This window comes from Tinamus guttatus, unplaced genomic scaffold, assembly GCF_059628265.1.
Source record: "Tinamus guttatus ecotype Peru unplaced genomic scaffold, ASM5962826v1 Tinamus_guttatus_pri_ptg000022l, whole genome shotgun sequence".
In the NCBI taxonomy this organism is placed as follows: domain Eukaryota; kingdom Metazoa; phylum Chordata; class Aves; order Tinamiformes; family Tinamidae; genus Tinamus; species Tinamus guttatus.
In genome coordinates this window covers 51,318-66,848 of record NW_028288556.1, presented here as the reverse complement: position 1 = coordinate 66,848, position 15,531 = coordinate 51,318, and the positions used below count along the sequence as shown (strand labels likewise).

Sequence of the window (15,531 nt, the reverse complement as noted above, 5' to 3'; positions counted from 1 at the left end):
CCAGGCAACCTGAACCAAAGTTAGCAGCCTCTCTCTGTGTCTTCAACGCAGGTGCTTAAAAGCTGGGTGTCAAATAGCAGGGCTTCCTTTATGACCAAAGAATGCAGAAATAAATACACAGGATGAATTACTACGCAGAGGTATTTATTTCTTATCCTGGAGTACAAAGGAGCCTAGGTGACTAACTTCATCAAACACCTAAAATTACGCAAGCCAAATCCAAGTACGGAACACAGGAAGTGAGGTCAGGAGCAGCTGACAGGCTGAAGCAGCTCCTTCCTGCCCAAAGCTCCTCTACTTTTGCTTTTGCTGATTATCAGGCCGCACTGCAAAACAGCCCTCTGCGTTGGGAGGTGTCGCTTTTAACTTGAATCATTTCAGCAATCCAGTTTATAGTACAGCCTCTCAAACAGTGCAACAGTTGCCCTGAGAAAATACTCAATGCCACAGGATTTAGTGGGATGGGAACTTTGAGACAACTTGTAACTAGGGAAAATGTTGGGGCAGTGGTAAACTGGAAGGTCTGAGGTAGATTAAGACTCACTGGACATAGATATTGGCACCCACTAACTGACCAGCTGACTGTGAAACAGCTGCTGAGAAGACAGAAACTACAGCTGGGCATGCTAAGGAAGTCCAAAAGTCAATGTCAGCCCTCCTTACGAGGCTAAGTTATAATCTGCAGTTACCTCACAGGCTGCCGAGCCACCCTCAGTATCAGGAGTAGGAACCTCTGAGGAAGGACAGAAAACATCTAATTTCTGCCCGTGGCTCTGTGCCATCACAAAATGGTGATGCAGGTCAGTCCAAAACACACCTTAAAAACATTCTGCAGCCCATGATGGCGTGGCAGCCAAAGGATGGTGCAACATGCTCCCGAGTCCCACATCACGTCCCACAGGGCAAGGCATTCCTGCCAGCACACTCACCTGTCCTTGCAGCAACCATTTGGCCTGACATTCACAAGCCATTTTTAAGCCAAAAAATATCTGCTTCACAAGTAATATCACCTAGAATTCATTTGAAGAATGACTTGTTAAGCATAAAATAATTCAGCTATCTTTCACCCAGATCCCAGGTTTTTGCATGTTTCTTTTTGACTGTTTTCAAAAATAAACAAAAATTTAGCTTATAATCTTCTTAGATATTGAATACTGTCTCTCTCCAAAAAAAGTGCTGTATGTAACTCAGGGGTCCTTTCCAAAAACATCAAACAGAATAGCATGCATCTGCATTGGTGCAAGTACCCATTTATTTTGTAGTCATTAAATCCTAATGTATGTGTCTCCACTACTGTAATTATTTTTTAAACAGAGAATGAGAAAAAGTATGTGCTGCACACAGACGTTATTCCTCCATATAACAGAAACATAATTTAAGCAAACAGCCTGCTGCAAAATCATCCTAAATGCAGGTTATCACTTCAAGGCTTATAACAAGTTTTGCCACAGATCAAATCTACATGGCCCAAATTCAGGCTGTGGACAGTAACTGACTACCTTGAGCAAAACCACTATTTTTAAACTTTGTAAGATGAACAAAGGTAGTTCAATTACAGTATTTCCTTTGAAGGGCTATGCATATTTTCTATTTTCAAAAACCAAAGTTTGACAATCTCTGACTACAAAAACTTGAACACATTTTCACACTACATCATCCATTTAAGCTATTTTCAAAGAGGCACGAGAGGCTAGGCCAATCTCGGCACTAGGGAAATGCTGCACTTCAGGTCCCCAAAACACTGTACATATAAAACACAAAACAAAATACCTGACCCTACACTCAAAAATACTCACATATACCTGACAAATGAATGCAGAAAGTGGTTTTGCACATAACTAGGGTCAGTTAAACTGATTCTCTGTGTCAAAAGGCACATTTAGGAACTGACTGTACACAGACTGCTGGAATTCACATATGACGGGCAAGGACATCCTGCATCACTCAACACAGTGCCTGCCTGATACAGCCTCCTACATACTGTATTCACACGCTATCCTGTCTCACTGAGCATTGATGTGAAGAATAAAGAAAACTGCCACTGGTATCTTAGCTGACACATCGTGGGAAATTAAAATCTTTAAACAGAACATTTTACCTCCAGAGCACCCCTTTCTGACACACTCTCCAAGTCTGGCATCACTATTGTTGTACCTCGTTTTCATGCCTTCTACCACCACTTCACTTACTGTATGTGCATTAATTCAGGAAGCGGCATATTAAATACTGAAGTCAAACTTTGTATAAAATTGTTACCTAGCCTACAGAAAATTAATCTGTATTTTAGGTTTCTCCTAGAGAGAGGCAAATTAGACATTTCTGATGACAGGTTCTGAGTCCTTGGTCTTCATGCAAGGGCAGAGACTGCAGTTTCTCAGAATTATAAATGCTTTTGAAGCAACTGTTTTGAGGATCTGAACAAGCATGACATGAAGAACATCATGAAATTCCTCCGTCTGAAAACTTTAGAGACCGGGAGAAGTACATTCTCCCACCAAACCTACAGGACTGAGTGTGTGCAAGTGTTTACTGACCAGATCACTGAAAAACTACTGATGTTGCATGCAGGAGCAACGGAACAAAATACCTGTGAGAGCCTAGGACCAGTAATTTCAGTGAAGAACATGAAATCAAATTTCTTCCGTCTTCTACCACCTTCTTTAATATCTCACAGATTACAGTCCACGACAGAGCAGACTAGCGCTGCACCAAAAGACAATTTCATCCTCCTCATTCCGTAGCTGGTAGTTGTAGTTGGTTCCTGCTAAAGTGTGGTGAACCAAAACCAACCTTATCCACTTCTTTTTTCTTTGTCGCCCTTTAATTTAGAAGGGTTCCCTACTCTGGTTCACCACACAAACATGGGAACAAGGAAGGTAAGGATAAAAGGGTGACAGTGATTCTTTTTGCAGCAATGACAACTCTGAAAACGTGCTGAACTTGGTGACCTTAAACTTGTCCAAAAGGCTGCTTAGTACACCCACAGTCAAACATCTTTGTGAGGCAATCACCTGCTGAAAATTTGTTAATAGAGGAATATAGGTGTCTGCAGAACACTAATTAAATATATATATATATATATATAGGCACATACCTTGAATTGAAAAATACCTGTACCAGTAAAAGTTTCACAACTTACAAAAAACATATGCTTTAATCTAGATGACTATGATTTTTATTGAAGGTCTAAACTTCAGTATACTGTTCAGCCAGGAGCTAGCATTTCCTGAAATAGTTTCAGATAACTCCAATTTTCAGAATAAACTTGAAGAGTTTTTGGGGCATGGCACAATCATTATACAAACATGTAACAGGCACTGGTTATTTAATACATCACGTGACTACCTTGACAGCACTTCAAATTCAAGATACATCAGGCCATTAATTTTTAGAACAACAACATTTAGCATTACATTATTAAGTAAGCGTAATGCTAGGAATAATGCCATATAAACCGTTGCCTCTATTTCGGCTCAGTAGCAAACAGGGGCAGTTTGACAATGTTAAGTCACAGAATAGAAACACTGAGGTTGGAAGGGGCCTTCGGAGAACATCCTTCTGTTCAAAACAGCGCTGTAGTCAGGGCTATGTTGAGCAATCTTTTTTTTTTTTTTTCCCTCCTCCCAAGAGAAGGATGCCACATTTTTCCAACCCTTTTTATCATTCTGGCAGCCCTAAAAGGAGGACAGTGTTTGGCATAAGAAATGCTTGACGGGAGTGGGATACTCACATCCCTTGATCTTCTAACTATAGTTCTGCTAATGCAGCACAGAACTTGCTCCTCTAAGTCCTGTAAACGTTAAGCCTGGTTAACCGAATTAATTTTCACTTGTAATCCGGCCTGGTATTTTGGTCTGGGGATTAGAGGATCTCTGGTCACTCACCATCTAAACATGCATAAGTGAAATAATAGTATTGGGAAGTTTAAGCAGGATATTTTCTCCAAAGCATTTTAAAATAATGGAAGTACATGTTAAAAATAAATAAATAAAAAGTTGATTGAAGTTCAATGCACTCCTTCCACAATATTACACACACACACAAGGAAAAAAAAAAAGGAAAAAAAAAACCCCACGGCCGGTGGGTTTATTGCTCCGGTAAGACGCCGAGCCACTCGGCCGCGGCGGCGCGCTGGGCCCGGCCGGCCCTGCGGAGGCGCGGGGCGCTGGTGCCTCAGAGGCGCCGCGCTGGGCGCCCGGGGCAGCCCCGCTCCGCGGCGCTCTCGTCTCGTCTCGTCTCGCCCCGGCCGCGGCCCCGCGCGCGCCCCGCGGCCCCGGGGCCGCCCCGCGCTACCTGCTGGTCTCCAGCGAGGAGTAGCGCTCGGGCAGCACCTGGAGGCAGCGCTGGAAGAAGCGCACGTGCCGCTCCCGCAGGAAGTCCAGCCGCTCCGCCTCCACCGCCGCCGCCGCCGCCATCTTGTCGCCGCCGCGGCCGGCGCGCGGGCCGCGTCACGGCCGGGGCAGGGCGGCTGCGCGGGGCGGCGCCCGCCGCGTCATGGCGGCCGCGCGCGGGAAGGCGCGAGCGGGGAGGTCCCTCGCGCTCGGCAACACCAACGCGGCGGCGGAAGGGTCCTCAGGGCGGCCGGGCGCGTCCTTGCGAGGGAAACACGCGTCCTGCAGAGTGAATACGCAGCGCTCATCTACAAGCCTTGTCTCCAGGTTGGGACAGCTCTGCAAACACAAATAAACACCTTATAAAAATTAAAAACAAACAAAACGATGCGCATTTGTTGCTTTACTCCTTACCTGTGAGGAATACGGAGAAGAGGTTCTGAACCGGTTGGCCCAATGCCTTTTGTGCGCTCCTCCCAGCCCTTGGTGGGTCTGTACAGCCTGGAGGGATCTCTGGCTGCATGGATTCCAACCTTGCAGTGAAACAAACAGGAAAAAAAAATCCATTCTTCAACCACAGAACAAATCATCTGAACTAACTGCATCTTTATCATGCAGAGAGATACAGAACAAAACGACGAAATCTAACATCAGTTCCTACAATGAGAAGGAGACTTCCACACTGGCAGAGGGAATACTAGAAGCTTTTATTCAATGGATTATAATGTTATTCTAGTAAAATAATACTTTCAACTCTGAGAGAACATCCCTGAAACATTTCTGGGCACTAGCCTACTTAACCCACCAAAGTTTGCAAACCTTCTTTGGAATATCAATTGCAGCTTACCTTTAATAATTATTGCTCAGAGACAGGGAAATTCTCCAAGTCTGAGATGTACGCTGCTCAATAGTTTTAAACTTTTTTGTTTTATTTTTTGCTTTGCTCAAAGCCAGTTACTTTTACTTGGCTACTAAGTAGTCAGTAACAAGGAAAAAAAGTTATGTTACTGGAGTGCTACCTTCTCTTTTAACTTTGCCAATCTCTTTTCTTTTTCCCGTTTTTCCTCTTCTTTGGCTTGCTTTTCATGAATCTTTAATTCAAGTTTGCGCAGATCCTGAAAATATAGTATGATGAATTGCAAACTTTTTTTGAAAAGAAAAACAAATTGTATCAAAATATGTATGCAGGCATTTCACAAAATTAGAATTTACTCTTTGTTTTGCAATTCTTTTGTGAAAGTGCATATAACTAAGTGACATTAGAAAGCATTCTAGTAAATACTGGAATTTCCCTATGTAAAAATGAAAGATAACAGAAATGCTGAAAATAATAGGTTTTACCATAATGAAACTAGTGATATTTACAGTGAGCTAGGATCTAACTTGAACTTAACAACCACAAGAACATGCAACACCTTTAGTCTATTCTTTTTATGACACATCTGCAAACGGCAGTCAGGTCTGTCAATGTTTTCTTTAGCCTGGAGTGTAATTTGTACCTTTTAATGGCACATCCTGCAAGTGTTTTTCCCAAACTGTGTTCACACTCAAGCAGACAAAACCATCTATATATTTAGAACGAAATATGGGTTTCAATAAGCTTGCAGAACTTAAGACATTGAGTGAAAGTCACATCTTCACCTGAAATAAACTTTTACACTTTTCCTGGGACATAGACAAAATTATTCGTAGTGATGTAAAACAGATTTAAATAAGTAAACCTAGGTTATTCCTCAACTAAACAAGTAATTAAAACAGTAAAAATGGATTTTGAAACTGCTGTTATCAGATTATAAAGGAAGTAGTTAAATTTAAGCACAAGTACATGAATGGAAAGCAGTTACTCACCCGCTCTTGAAACTTAGGAATTTCTTCTGCAGCAATTTTCTTCCTTTCCTGTCTTTCAGCTTCCTCCCTTCTCTCCTTCTCACGCTTTTCCAGTTCCTCCTTTTCTTTCTTTAAGAAGGTATACTTTTCTAACAGTAACTTAACATGGCATTGGCGCTGCTGTTCTCTCTGCTGCTTTTTCTCCTTCTCTTCTTGTAGTTTTAGTTGTGATGCTTGTTCCATTGCAAAAGCTACTGCTTTCTCTTTTTTCCATGCTTTAATTGCTGCTTGTTGTCTTTTCCTTTCTTCTTCTGCTTTTTGCTTCTGAGCTTCTTCACGCTGTAAACACTCTTTCCTAAGTATTTTTTCTGATTTCTCTTTTTCCTTCAAGATTTCTTCTTTTTCTTGATGCTGCTTTTCTTTCCACTTCTTTATTGACTGTGTGAAAACACCAGAGAGGAAAAAAAAAAAGTCCCCATAAAAGTCTTCACAGATAGCAGGTGAAAATGTATGCTGCAAGAATATGAGCTGACAATGGGAATTCAGCATCTGGTTAGGCAACTCCTTAAGGCAAAAAAGCATCTTTTCCTTTTTTTTTTTTTTTTTTTTTTTTTCTACAGGGTAGGTTTAACCTTTACTATCTAACATTATTTAAGTTATGGCATTTTCATCACCTTAGAACAGCTGTGCATTTTGGTGTAAAATGCTTTTCTCCATATAAACATATTCCCAGCTTTTTTCTTCAAGTTAACGATTTCATGTATTATGTTCTTCACAATTCAGTGTTTACATCAGCATATCTGTTATTATGCAGGAGCTCTCTCAAGAGTTCCTAGTTATACAAAGAATCAATTCTCTAAGCCATTATGGGACAGGTATGCTGCTTACACATATAGCGGGACATCCATAGTTCGGAGAAAGAATACGTAAGCACTGCAGCATGAAGTGGGACTACTTAACTGCTGTAAAGTTGGCACATAACTTGTCGGAGAACTGCCATCAAAAATATTCCTAATATACTCCAGGAATACACAGGCCACTTCAGCATGTTGCTAAACCTGCATTTATTGATCTGTCTGTAATGAGATACTTACTGGCAAGTTAAGGAGCTAAAGACTTCAGTCGTATCATCAGCTATTAGAGAAATCCATGTAGCACTAACACCGGAAAGGAAAATACAAAAATAAGAAGTCCCTCTGTTTTTAAATATGTACTTAAAGTTACAAAAGCCCTTGAAGGTTATCTTACCTCCTTTTTTCTTTCTTGTAAAACTAGAAATTCTTGATACCATTTATCATGCTGTTCAACATCTTCCTTTGTCCTTCCAGAGAGACATTCAAGGGCTTCATCCATGTAGGATGCCCCTCCTTTGTGTTTTGTCCATACTTTCAGAAAAAGTTGATGATCATAATCATCCCAGCCTCCTTGCCGTCCTCCTGTTCGGTGAAGGAATCTTTCAAACTCTACTACTTCTTCAGGAAGATGATTTTGCAGTGTTTTATCAACTGAGACTTTAGCTGATGGTAATCTCAAAACCTTTTCGGTTGTTGAGTTACCTAACACCCACAGTTCCACTTTCTTCTCAAAGATACTGAGTTCATTAATGGCAGTTTTTTCCTCCTTCAAAAGCTGTTCATACCTAAAAAGAGAACAAACACTGGAATATAACAAAAGAATTACAGCATTCATTGTTCATTGAAAATAAATTTTGGAATTGTTCAATTCCACACAAAGCCTATTCTTAGAAGATTATGGACCGAAATGGCATAACAGATGACAGCAGTAGTTGCAATGATCCTGTAGTAAAGCCCTACACAATTAGAATTATGTTACCTTTTTAATGGAAATGCACATTTAGAGCAAACAACCAAATAACCCAATCCCCTCCTCACAGTAGGGGGTGGAAGAGAAAAACAAACATCCCTTCCCAAAAGGATCATTCCAACAGCCTTTTCATAGACAAATGATTGTTAGATTGAATCATTGTAGCAGCTATGAAAACAACCTCTCACAAAGCTTCTTTATCAAGATTCTAATTTTGATTAACTTTCCATTTATGTTACCAAAGGAACCACTAGCAAAAGAGAAAAAAGAGCAAAGTTTACATGATGCAACATTAATGCAAAGTTTTTATTGTTTAACCACTTTAAGTAAAATTAAAACACTTTCTCAGCTGAAGCATGTATAAACATACATTTGTCTCTGTTCCTCTTTAAAAGCATTGATTGCATTTTCAACTTCTTCCATCATTTCCCTGAGCTTCTCAACAACTAAAAAAGAAGAAAAGAAGAAGGAAAAAAAGAGCAGAATACTTAAGTTTAACATCTCTACAAGCATTTCAGTACTATCCAGAAACAGACACAATTCTGGGAAGCAGGTACCCAAAAAAGGAAAAAAAAATAAAAGCCTACCATTCCATCATAAACGGATTTTTTAAAGGAAGACTCTCTTCTATTCAGAAGGTGGAAGTTACACTGATTTAACTACCTGATATGTAAATTCCCACTCCCTCCCTTATAAACATTTATTTCAATTAAACAAGTCACTCATTCCGGGTAAACTTTCAAGGGTTATCACATTTGTTTTTATGCAACAAATGACTTAAGAACAGTGACTTACAGAGGCTTAAGAACAAATGACTAAAAAACAGTGACTTACAAGGCCCATTCAGTTCTTTGGCTTACACCAACTTGTACCCAAATAATTTAACCTACAGTTCCCTAGTGAAATTGAACGAAACATCAAAGTTATATTCTGTATATGGTCCTGTCAGCTTTCTTCAGTTCCAGTTTCATAAAGTCCAGTAAAACAACTGCCTAGAGAAGGCCTTTTTTGCAACTGTATAAAACTGCTTTAGAATCTAAACGGTTTAAGGAAGAACGATTTAACTAACTTGGCTTTGAAACAAAAGCAAAAAAAAAAAAAAAAAAAAAACCAAAACCACATACCAAAAAAAAAAAAAAAGAACCCTTATCTTTCTGACACTTTTAAGAAAGAAGGTAGTGTGCTTTATTATAGCATAGGTACAGTATATATGAAATTAGATGAGTTGTATGCCAACTGTAAAGCTGACAGCTGGTAGAACTTCAGCATGAGCTCCATACACAGTGGAGCACTGTAGAGAATGTTTCCTTCAATGCCCTCTTCCCAAGAGTTTAAAGATATCTAACTGAACAAGCTGTTTAAGGATTTTCCACAGAATATTTCAATCTGCACTTCAAATCATCTAAATGCAAAATTCCTTCTAGACCCCACTTTATGACCTCTTATCAGATGACAAGGGAGCTACATCTATGCTGTATTAAAATACTAGCTTTAGCTTCTATAGGAGAAATACTGGCATTTAGAAAATACTTGACTCTCAACAGCCTGAAGAAACAAATCCATAGCAGCTCCAAGACAGAATAAGCTGCTCTACTTTCAGAGCAAAGGAAAAGAGCCTTCATTATTTCTTACACTCCTCCCTTCTCATGTGCCCCTTCCCACATTCCTAGAAAAGGAGGCGGAGTGGAGAAACAGAATCCTGAATGTGCAGGAGAAACAAAAGCACAGTTACCCCAGAAAATTGTCTTTAAATGAAAAGTGCCAGCAAGAGTCTGCCAGCAAGACTTACATTCTGGTGTAGGCTTCACATCTTTTAATTGTCGCTGAAGTCTCTTCACATTATTATGTATTGTTGATAACTTCTGTAGGATTTTAGTTTCTGTTAAAGAAAATAGGATGCCAGCTGATAGTTCTAAACATTCCTTTGTGCAGTAAGTTCAATAAAAGAACAAAAGCAATCAAGTGCCCCAAATAGATGGGGGATTTCATCCAAACTGAGTTACCAATTACTCTAATAGCTCATTCTTAAGAGGACAAAACAAGAGGTCATATCTAGGTTATTTTAGTTTTTCAAACCTTTGTCCCAGGTTAATTGGAGTTTGTAGAGCAGTACGGCTTCTGTAGAAGGCAATGTCTACAGAATTTTCACTCTGATCAGGCTTCAAAACATTCAACAGTAAAAAGAAAACGTTTGGTAAGCACATGTGAATTTACCGTTTTAACTACATTTACAGATTTGTTGTGTTCACTGAAGCAGTATCCATGTTTTCTAGAACTCAAGGAATACATGCACTTGTTTGTCACCACTTGCCTCTTCAAGAGTCCATAAAAGTAATGAAGTCCTGGACACACCTAAGTTATGGAGGAGTCTGGAGACTATTTCCTTTCCGTAAAGGACTGGAGCAATAGAAAGTCTAGAGCTAAACACCGCAGGGCGCAGCTACAACCTGACCTTACTAGTCCCTGCTGAGACCATAGAAATATTAAACATGTACATAAATCACATGCAGAGACCTGAACATATCAGTATAGCAAATTTGGAGGTTCTAGTATACACCCTCAAAGACCTTACTCTAACACTCACATCTTACATCTAGTGACCTATACCTCTTCTTTCTGTCCTTCCTATCACTTCATAACAGTGTCTATCCCTACTTCCATATTCCCTCCTTTTGTCTGGAGTGTCTGGAAGGTTTGCTGAACTCCTTAGCTTGGTCATCCTTTGGAAACATTTACACATCATAAGGCTTGTAAGATGTAGGAGATAAGATAGGTATACTCAATTGAAAAAAAAAAAAAAAAGGACTGAAAAAGAAACACACGCATACATACACATGTATGTTTTAACACCTACAAATCTGTAGGCTATATGTATTTTTAGTTGTTTCTACAGGACTTTCCCATTCTTCAAATTACGTCTTCAGTTTCTGTACCAGAAGGCATAACATGACTTATCTGAATGCTCTTGAAAAAATTAAGGGACTTGGGAATCACTTTTTTTTTTTTTTTTCTCTTAAAGGATGTAATTAGCACTAATGTGGAACAGATATCATAGAAGACTATGCATACCACTTAAAGTACCATTTAGATTATGAATGCCTATTTTCCAAGCATTTGAGAAAATGTAACTACAAAACCGCAGTGCTTAAAAACTTGCCTACATTCAACAATTAGCACTGGAAAAACTTGTTTTGTGAAAAGGACATATTTATTGTACATTGGCTGCACTAAATTAGATTTTGATACACACATGATACTGCTCCTAAGTTTCCAAAATAGTAACTTTCTACAAAAGTTTTTGAAAAGGTGGTTATCTGCCCCTTTCAAGATAAAAAGAAAAAAAGTTAGCAACACAGAAGGCCCAAGATATTTATCTGTCTTAATTTTGCAAGTGAATTCTGGAAATCACCTTTATATGCAATGTCAGAAATTCCACACTTTTATCAGAATTTATGTCCTAGCGGTATCGATTGTTCTCTATACTACACATTAATAAACCAGGTAAGCAAACAACCATAGAGAGAAAAAATCCAAACAGAATCAAAAAAAACTTACTCTCAGATTTCCTACTGACAGTCATTTTATGCTCCAGTTCTTCTAGTATGCTGTATTCTACCCTGAAATCACTCTTCTTGTTATAAAGATGTCCGTTTTTGTCTTTTTCTATAGTTGCAAGCCTAGAAAAAAAAGTTGCAATACTGAAAAGGGCACAAAAACTCAGCAAAGCCCACAGATTTCTCTGGGTCAGCATTAAGATGAAGCTGTGTCAGCAGTACTCTCTTAAATTCTACACAAGTCATGGTATTTGTTAATATAGTTGTTTCTCAAGAAAGCCTCTGTGCAGTTAGAAGGCCAAAGCATCCCAAGCACCTTGAACAAGAGAAAGGCATTAATTAACAAGTAAGTTATCTTCCTAACAGGCAGTGGTAAACAAACTAACACCACCTGAAATCTTAACTGTATGCTTACCATCAGAGAACCTTACAAGAGCTTTCACTGGAAAGCACAGGGGAGGAGACTGGCTGCATTAATGCAGTTGCACACATAGATGGAGCCACAGCATAGACAAACAAGCACGGACAGTGATCCACTCCCAGGACTACTTCAACAGAAGAATCAAATGCCAGTTTGCTAGAGTTAATTTAAATTACCACAACTGCTATCTTTGCTACGGCAATCCTGTATACATAATTCTGAGATCTACAGGTAAGTTCTTCTTTAAAAGAATCAGAAGCTTTAAAATCTGTCTTGGGATATAATCTCCTTTACCTTGCACAAGGCGAGTTGTTAGGAGTTAGCCTACAGAAAAGCAGGTGGAACAGGGGTTTGAGCATATGCGTATAATCCAGGGCTATCCTGTTAGAGATCACGGCAGTACGATACTGGTGCCTCATGGTACAGGGAAATCAGGCACGATTTCCAGTGTTAAGCAGCATTGCTGACCACCTAAGAAACCCTTCACAGCAATAGCCTGGTTCTACAGCAGACAACCACTACTTTACTGTTCAAACAATTACATGATGCAGAGATGCCTTCAAAGTTTAAATGTGTTGTTATCCGTGGAATTCCCTGTCCAGAACGGAGTAAGGAATCTCCTCACCCATACGCAATAAGCCTTAAGAGGACACAACAATAGAAGGACAAGCTGTTGGGCTTAAACTGCTACCTGTATCCAGACTGCCCCAATTAAAGCTACTTAGGATTCTCTACATGACCCAGCAGCCGCACTTGAGCCATAATCCAGGCTCCACAATAACTAAGTAGGAGCTGATTGAGTCAGACATCTAAAATGATGCTGGGAGAGTTACATGTGCCAGTTCATCCAGGATTCATAACTACAAACCTTCCCTTGAGCCTGGGGGCTGTCATCTCTTTCTCATCCGTGTGTGAAGCAACTCCTCTGTCCTTTGAACCAATATCTTTGTTATTACAGCACTCGTTCAAGATGTGGGGAAACATATTCAAACCATTTCTGTGCCTGAGCTGACTTGAACTCACGTTAACCTCTATATTATAGGTGAAATGCTCCCAGTTGTCTCTGGAAAAGTTACTGTGACGCAACTGCAATCTCTGTTGATAGAAGTCTTAAGCCCTTAAGATACTTAGAGAAGTTAAGCACAGCTGAATGGGAACACTGAAAACTCAATTAGGATGTAAGAACCTTCACTTTTGTGAATGTACTTGAGCAACAGTAGAATAAAGAGCAACACTGACCAGCTGCAGATGTTCATGGTTTGAACAGACTGTTCTGAAACTTGCAAGCCCATTCTGAACTAGTATAATGATCACAGTAATCCATCTGGGTGACAGAACATTTAACATAGTTTAAACGTTTCATCACCATCAACCGTTTCCTTTGACCTTGTGTTATCTCTAGAACAGCATGAGAAACAAACACATGGAAGTGTTCCAACTTACTGGGTTTTTAGTTTTTCTGATGTTCTTATAAATTCAGCCTTCTTGGCTTGTTCAGCTTTCACCGTCCAATTCTGAAACTGAAATTGTCGACCAGCACTTGCAGTACTGAAACAGCTCTCAATCTGTACGTAACAACATAAAATATTACTCAAAAATGAAGCAAAATATTAATTTTAAAAAATCTTGGGTTTTTAAACATTCATTGGCTATTTTTAAGATTTTCACAGTACAGTGCAGATGTAACTAATAAAAGCATTACTTCAGGCAGTGGCATAATTTAAATATTTTTAAATTGCTGAAGCATAAAACTTGACTGATTAAATGGTAATGTGATGACTGAATATAAGCATATTTTTGGTAAAGAAATGGAGAAACACAGCATCAAGCTGCTTTAACAGAGGCTCATCATCACACAGAAGCTGTAACATCACACAAGCCTGAATGTCTTGCCTCTTATGGCCATTAGTACTTCAGCATTAAGGGGAAACTAGGCTCCTGACTGTAAGCGTGCAATTTACACTAGGCTGATTAGGTCATCACGTGCATGGAAAGGACCATCTTATCTCTTGAAACCCTGGGATGTGAGGCTTAGAGCCCCTTCCACATTATCACCGCTGTTATCTGCAGTGGCTCTGGACATTCCCAGTGCGATAACCGCAGGACAGTAACACACAAAGGCTGCAGCGCAGCACGCCCGGTCCCGCAGCCTCGGCAGAGCAGCACTGCCCGCTCCTCCCCACGGATTCACACTTCGCCCTGCCCCAGCGGGAGCGCCGCCGGGAGCCGCGGCTCCCACAGACCCTCAGGCCGCCCCGGCCCGGGCCTTTACCTGCTGCTGCCCGGCGGCCGCTGCTGCAGCAACGGCCGTTGCCAGGGCCGCCATGTTGGCCGCCAACGGCGCCGTCCCGCGCTGCCGCCGCGGCTCCCGCCCCGCCGCCCCCGGTGTTCCCCCCCCCGGGAAAACGGCGTTTCCTGCTCCCTCGCAGGGCGCCGCGCGGCTGGCAGGCTCCTTTGGGCGCCGCGGCTCCCGCACCGCCGCCCCCGGGAAAACGGCGTTTCCTGCTCCCTCGGAGGGCGCCGCGCGGCTGGCAGGCTCCTTTGGGCGCCGCGGCTCCCGCACCGCCGCCCCCGGCGTTCCCGCCCGGGAAAACGGCGTTTCCTGCTCCCTCGGAGGGCGCCGCGCGGCTGGCAGGCTCCTTTGGGCGCCGCCGCCCCCGGCGTTCCCGCCCGGGAAGAAGCCGTTTCTGCTCGCTCGGAGGGCGCCGCGCCGCCCTCCGTCTCCGTTGGGTGCCGCGGTCCCGGCGAACACAAGTATTTTAAGCTTCACATTGGCAGTTTCCTGGTTGGAAGCATCTAACCATTGCATGCCTGTCTCTGTCTCCATGGCAGTCCTTAATACACACGCAGGATCCAGTGCCCAGTGAAACCAGTGAAAAGACCCGGACTCACAGGAACAAAACTTGTCTGCATAGCTGCAGAATGAGTCCTCTTCCCAGAGCGAGAACAGCCAACATTTCCAGCAATTTGTGGAAAGACATGTAGCCTTATGGAGGATGAACTGGGAGAGCGTCCTGCAATCCTGCATTTTCAAAAGAAACCAAGTGAGGTGTATACACACAGCGTCCTCACCGGGTTGTCCAAGGCGGATGGTGACTGTGTTGGACTTTTAGACACCCTGTGTGCCTAGATGAGAAAGGTGCACTGCAGGGTGCCCGTAATGTTGAAAGCCTTGGAAACACTTACTCAGGGTGATGAACTTCAGAAGTGAGTGGCCTAGGCAGCCCCCAAACTCATCTCTGAGGGATGCTATAAACTCTCCCTGGGCTTGCGTGAAGACCCAAAGCCACAGACAGCGCGTTACCAGCCACGTGCTGGTGTCCCCTCATAGCAACTTGCCCAACACCAGGGGCCAAGGCTGGCTTGAGCTATAAGTTAGTTAGAAATCTGGTATACAAAGAATAACAAAATGTGTAACAGAAAGCAGTGCTTACTGTAGGGTAGTGCTTTATCCCACTTTTCCCCAGTTGTCTGGTTTTAACTGGGAGGAACAACATACTGTTGGTAATTTGCCTGTGACTAATTGGCCATCTTGGGTATTTGACTAAACTATTTTTTTCCCCTCTCTTTCTCA

General features: G+C 41.6%; 2 protein-coding genes across 2 annotated transcripts in view; both read right to left on the bottom strand.

Moving 5' to 3' along the window:
- Positions 1–4,415, bottom strand: part of PGGT1B (protein geranylgeranyltransferase type I subunit beta) — a 34,214-nt gene extending 29,799 nt beyond the window's left edge. The window contains 1 exon segment of the mRNA XM_088524562.1: positions 4,294–4,415. Coding sequence (XP_088380688.1) covers positions 4,294–4,415 — 122 coding nt within the window.
- Positions 4,416–4,635: 220 nt separating this feature from the next.
- CCDC112 (coiled-coil domain containing 112) lies at positions 4,636–14,784 on the bottom strand. Its single transcript, XM_088524555.1, has 10 exons — positions 14,230–14,784; positions 13,401–13,522; positions 11,538–11,659; positions 9,772–9,861; positions 8,353–8,428; positions 7,407–7,797; positions 6,180–6,596; positions 5,351–5,446; positions 4,746–4,864; positions 4,636–4,690 (listed from the first exon to the last, which is right to left on the bottom strand). Exons 1-10 carry the CDS (start codon positions 14,782–14,784, stop codon positions 4,636–4,638), a joined length of 2,043 nt encoding a protein of 680 aa, XP_088380681.1.
- Between the last annotated feature and the right edge of the window lie 747 nt (positions 14,785–15,531).

Coding starts and splice junctions, on each gene's coding strand:
- CCDC112 (XM_088524555.1), bottom strand. CDS start 14,784: ATGGAGACAGAGACAGGCATGCAATGGTTAGATGCTTCCAACCAGGAA. Junction 8,429..9,771: donor TGTGAAGCCTACACCAGAAT/GTAAGTCTTGCT, acceptor CTTCTTTTTTAG/TTGTTGAGAAGCTCAGGGAA. Junction 7,798..8,352: donor AAAGAGGAACAGAGACAAAT/GTATGTTTATAC, acceptor TTCTCTTTTTAG/GTATGAACAGCTTTTGAAGG.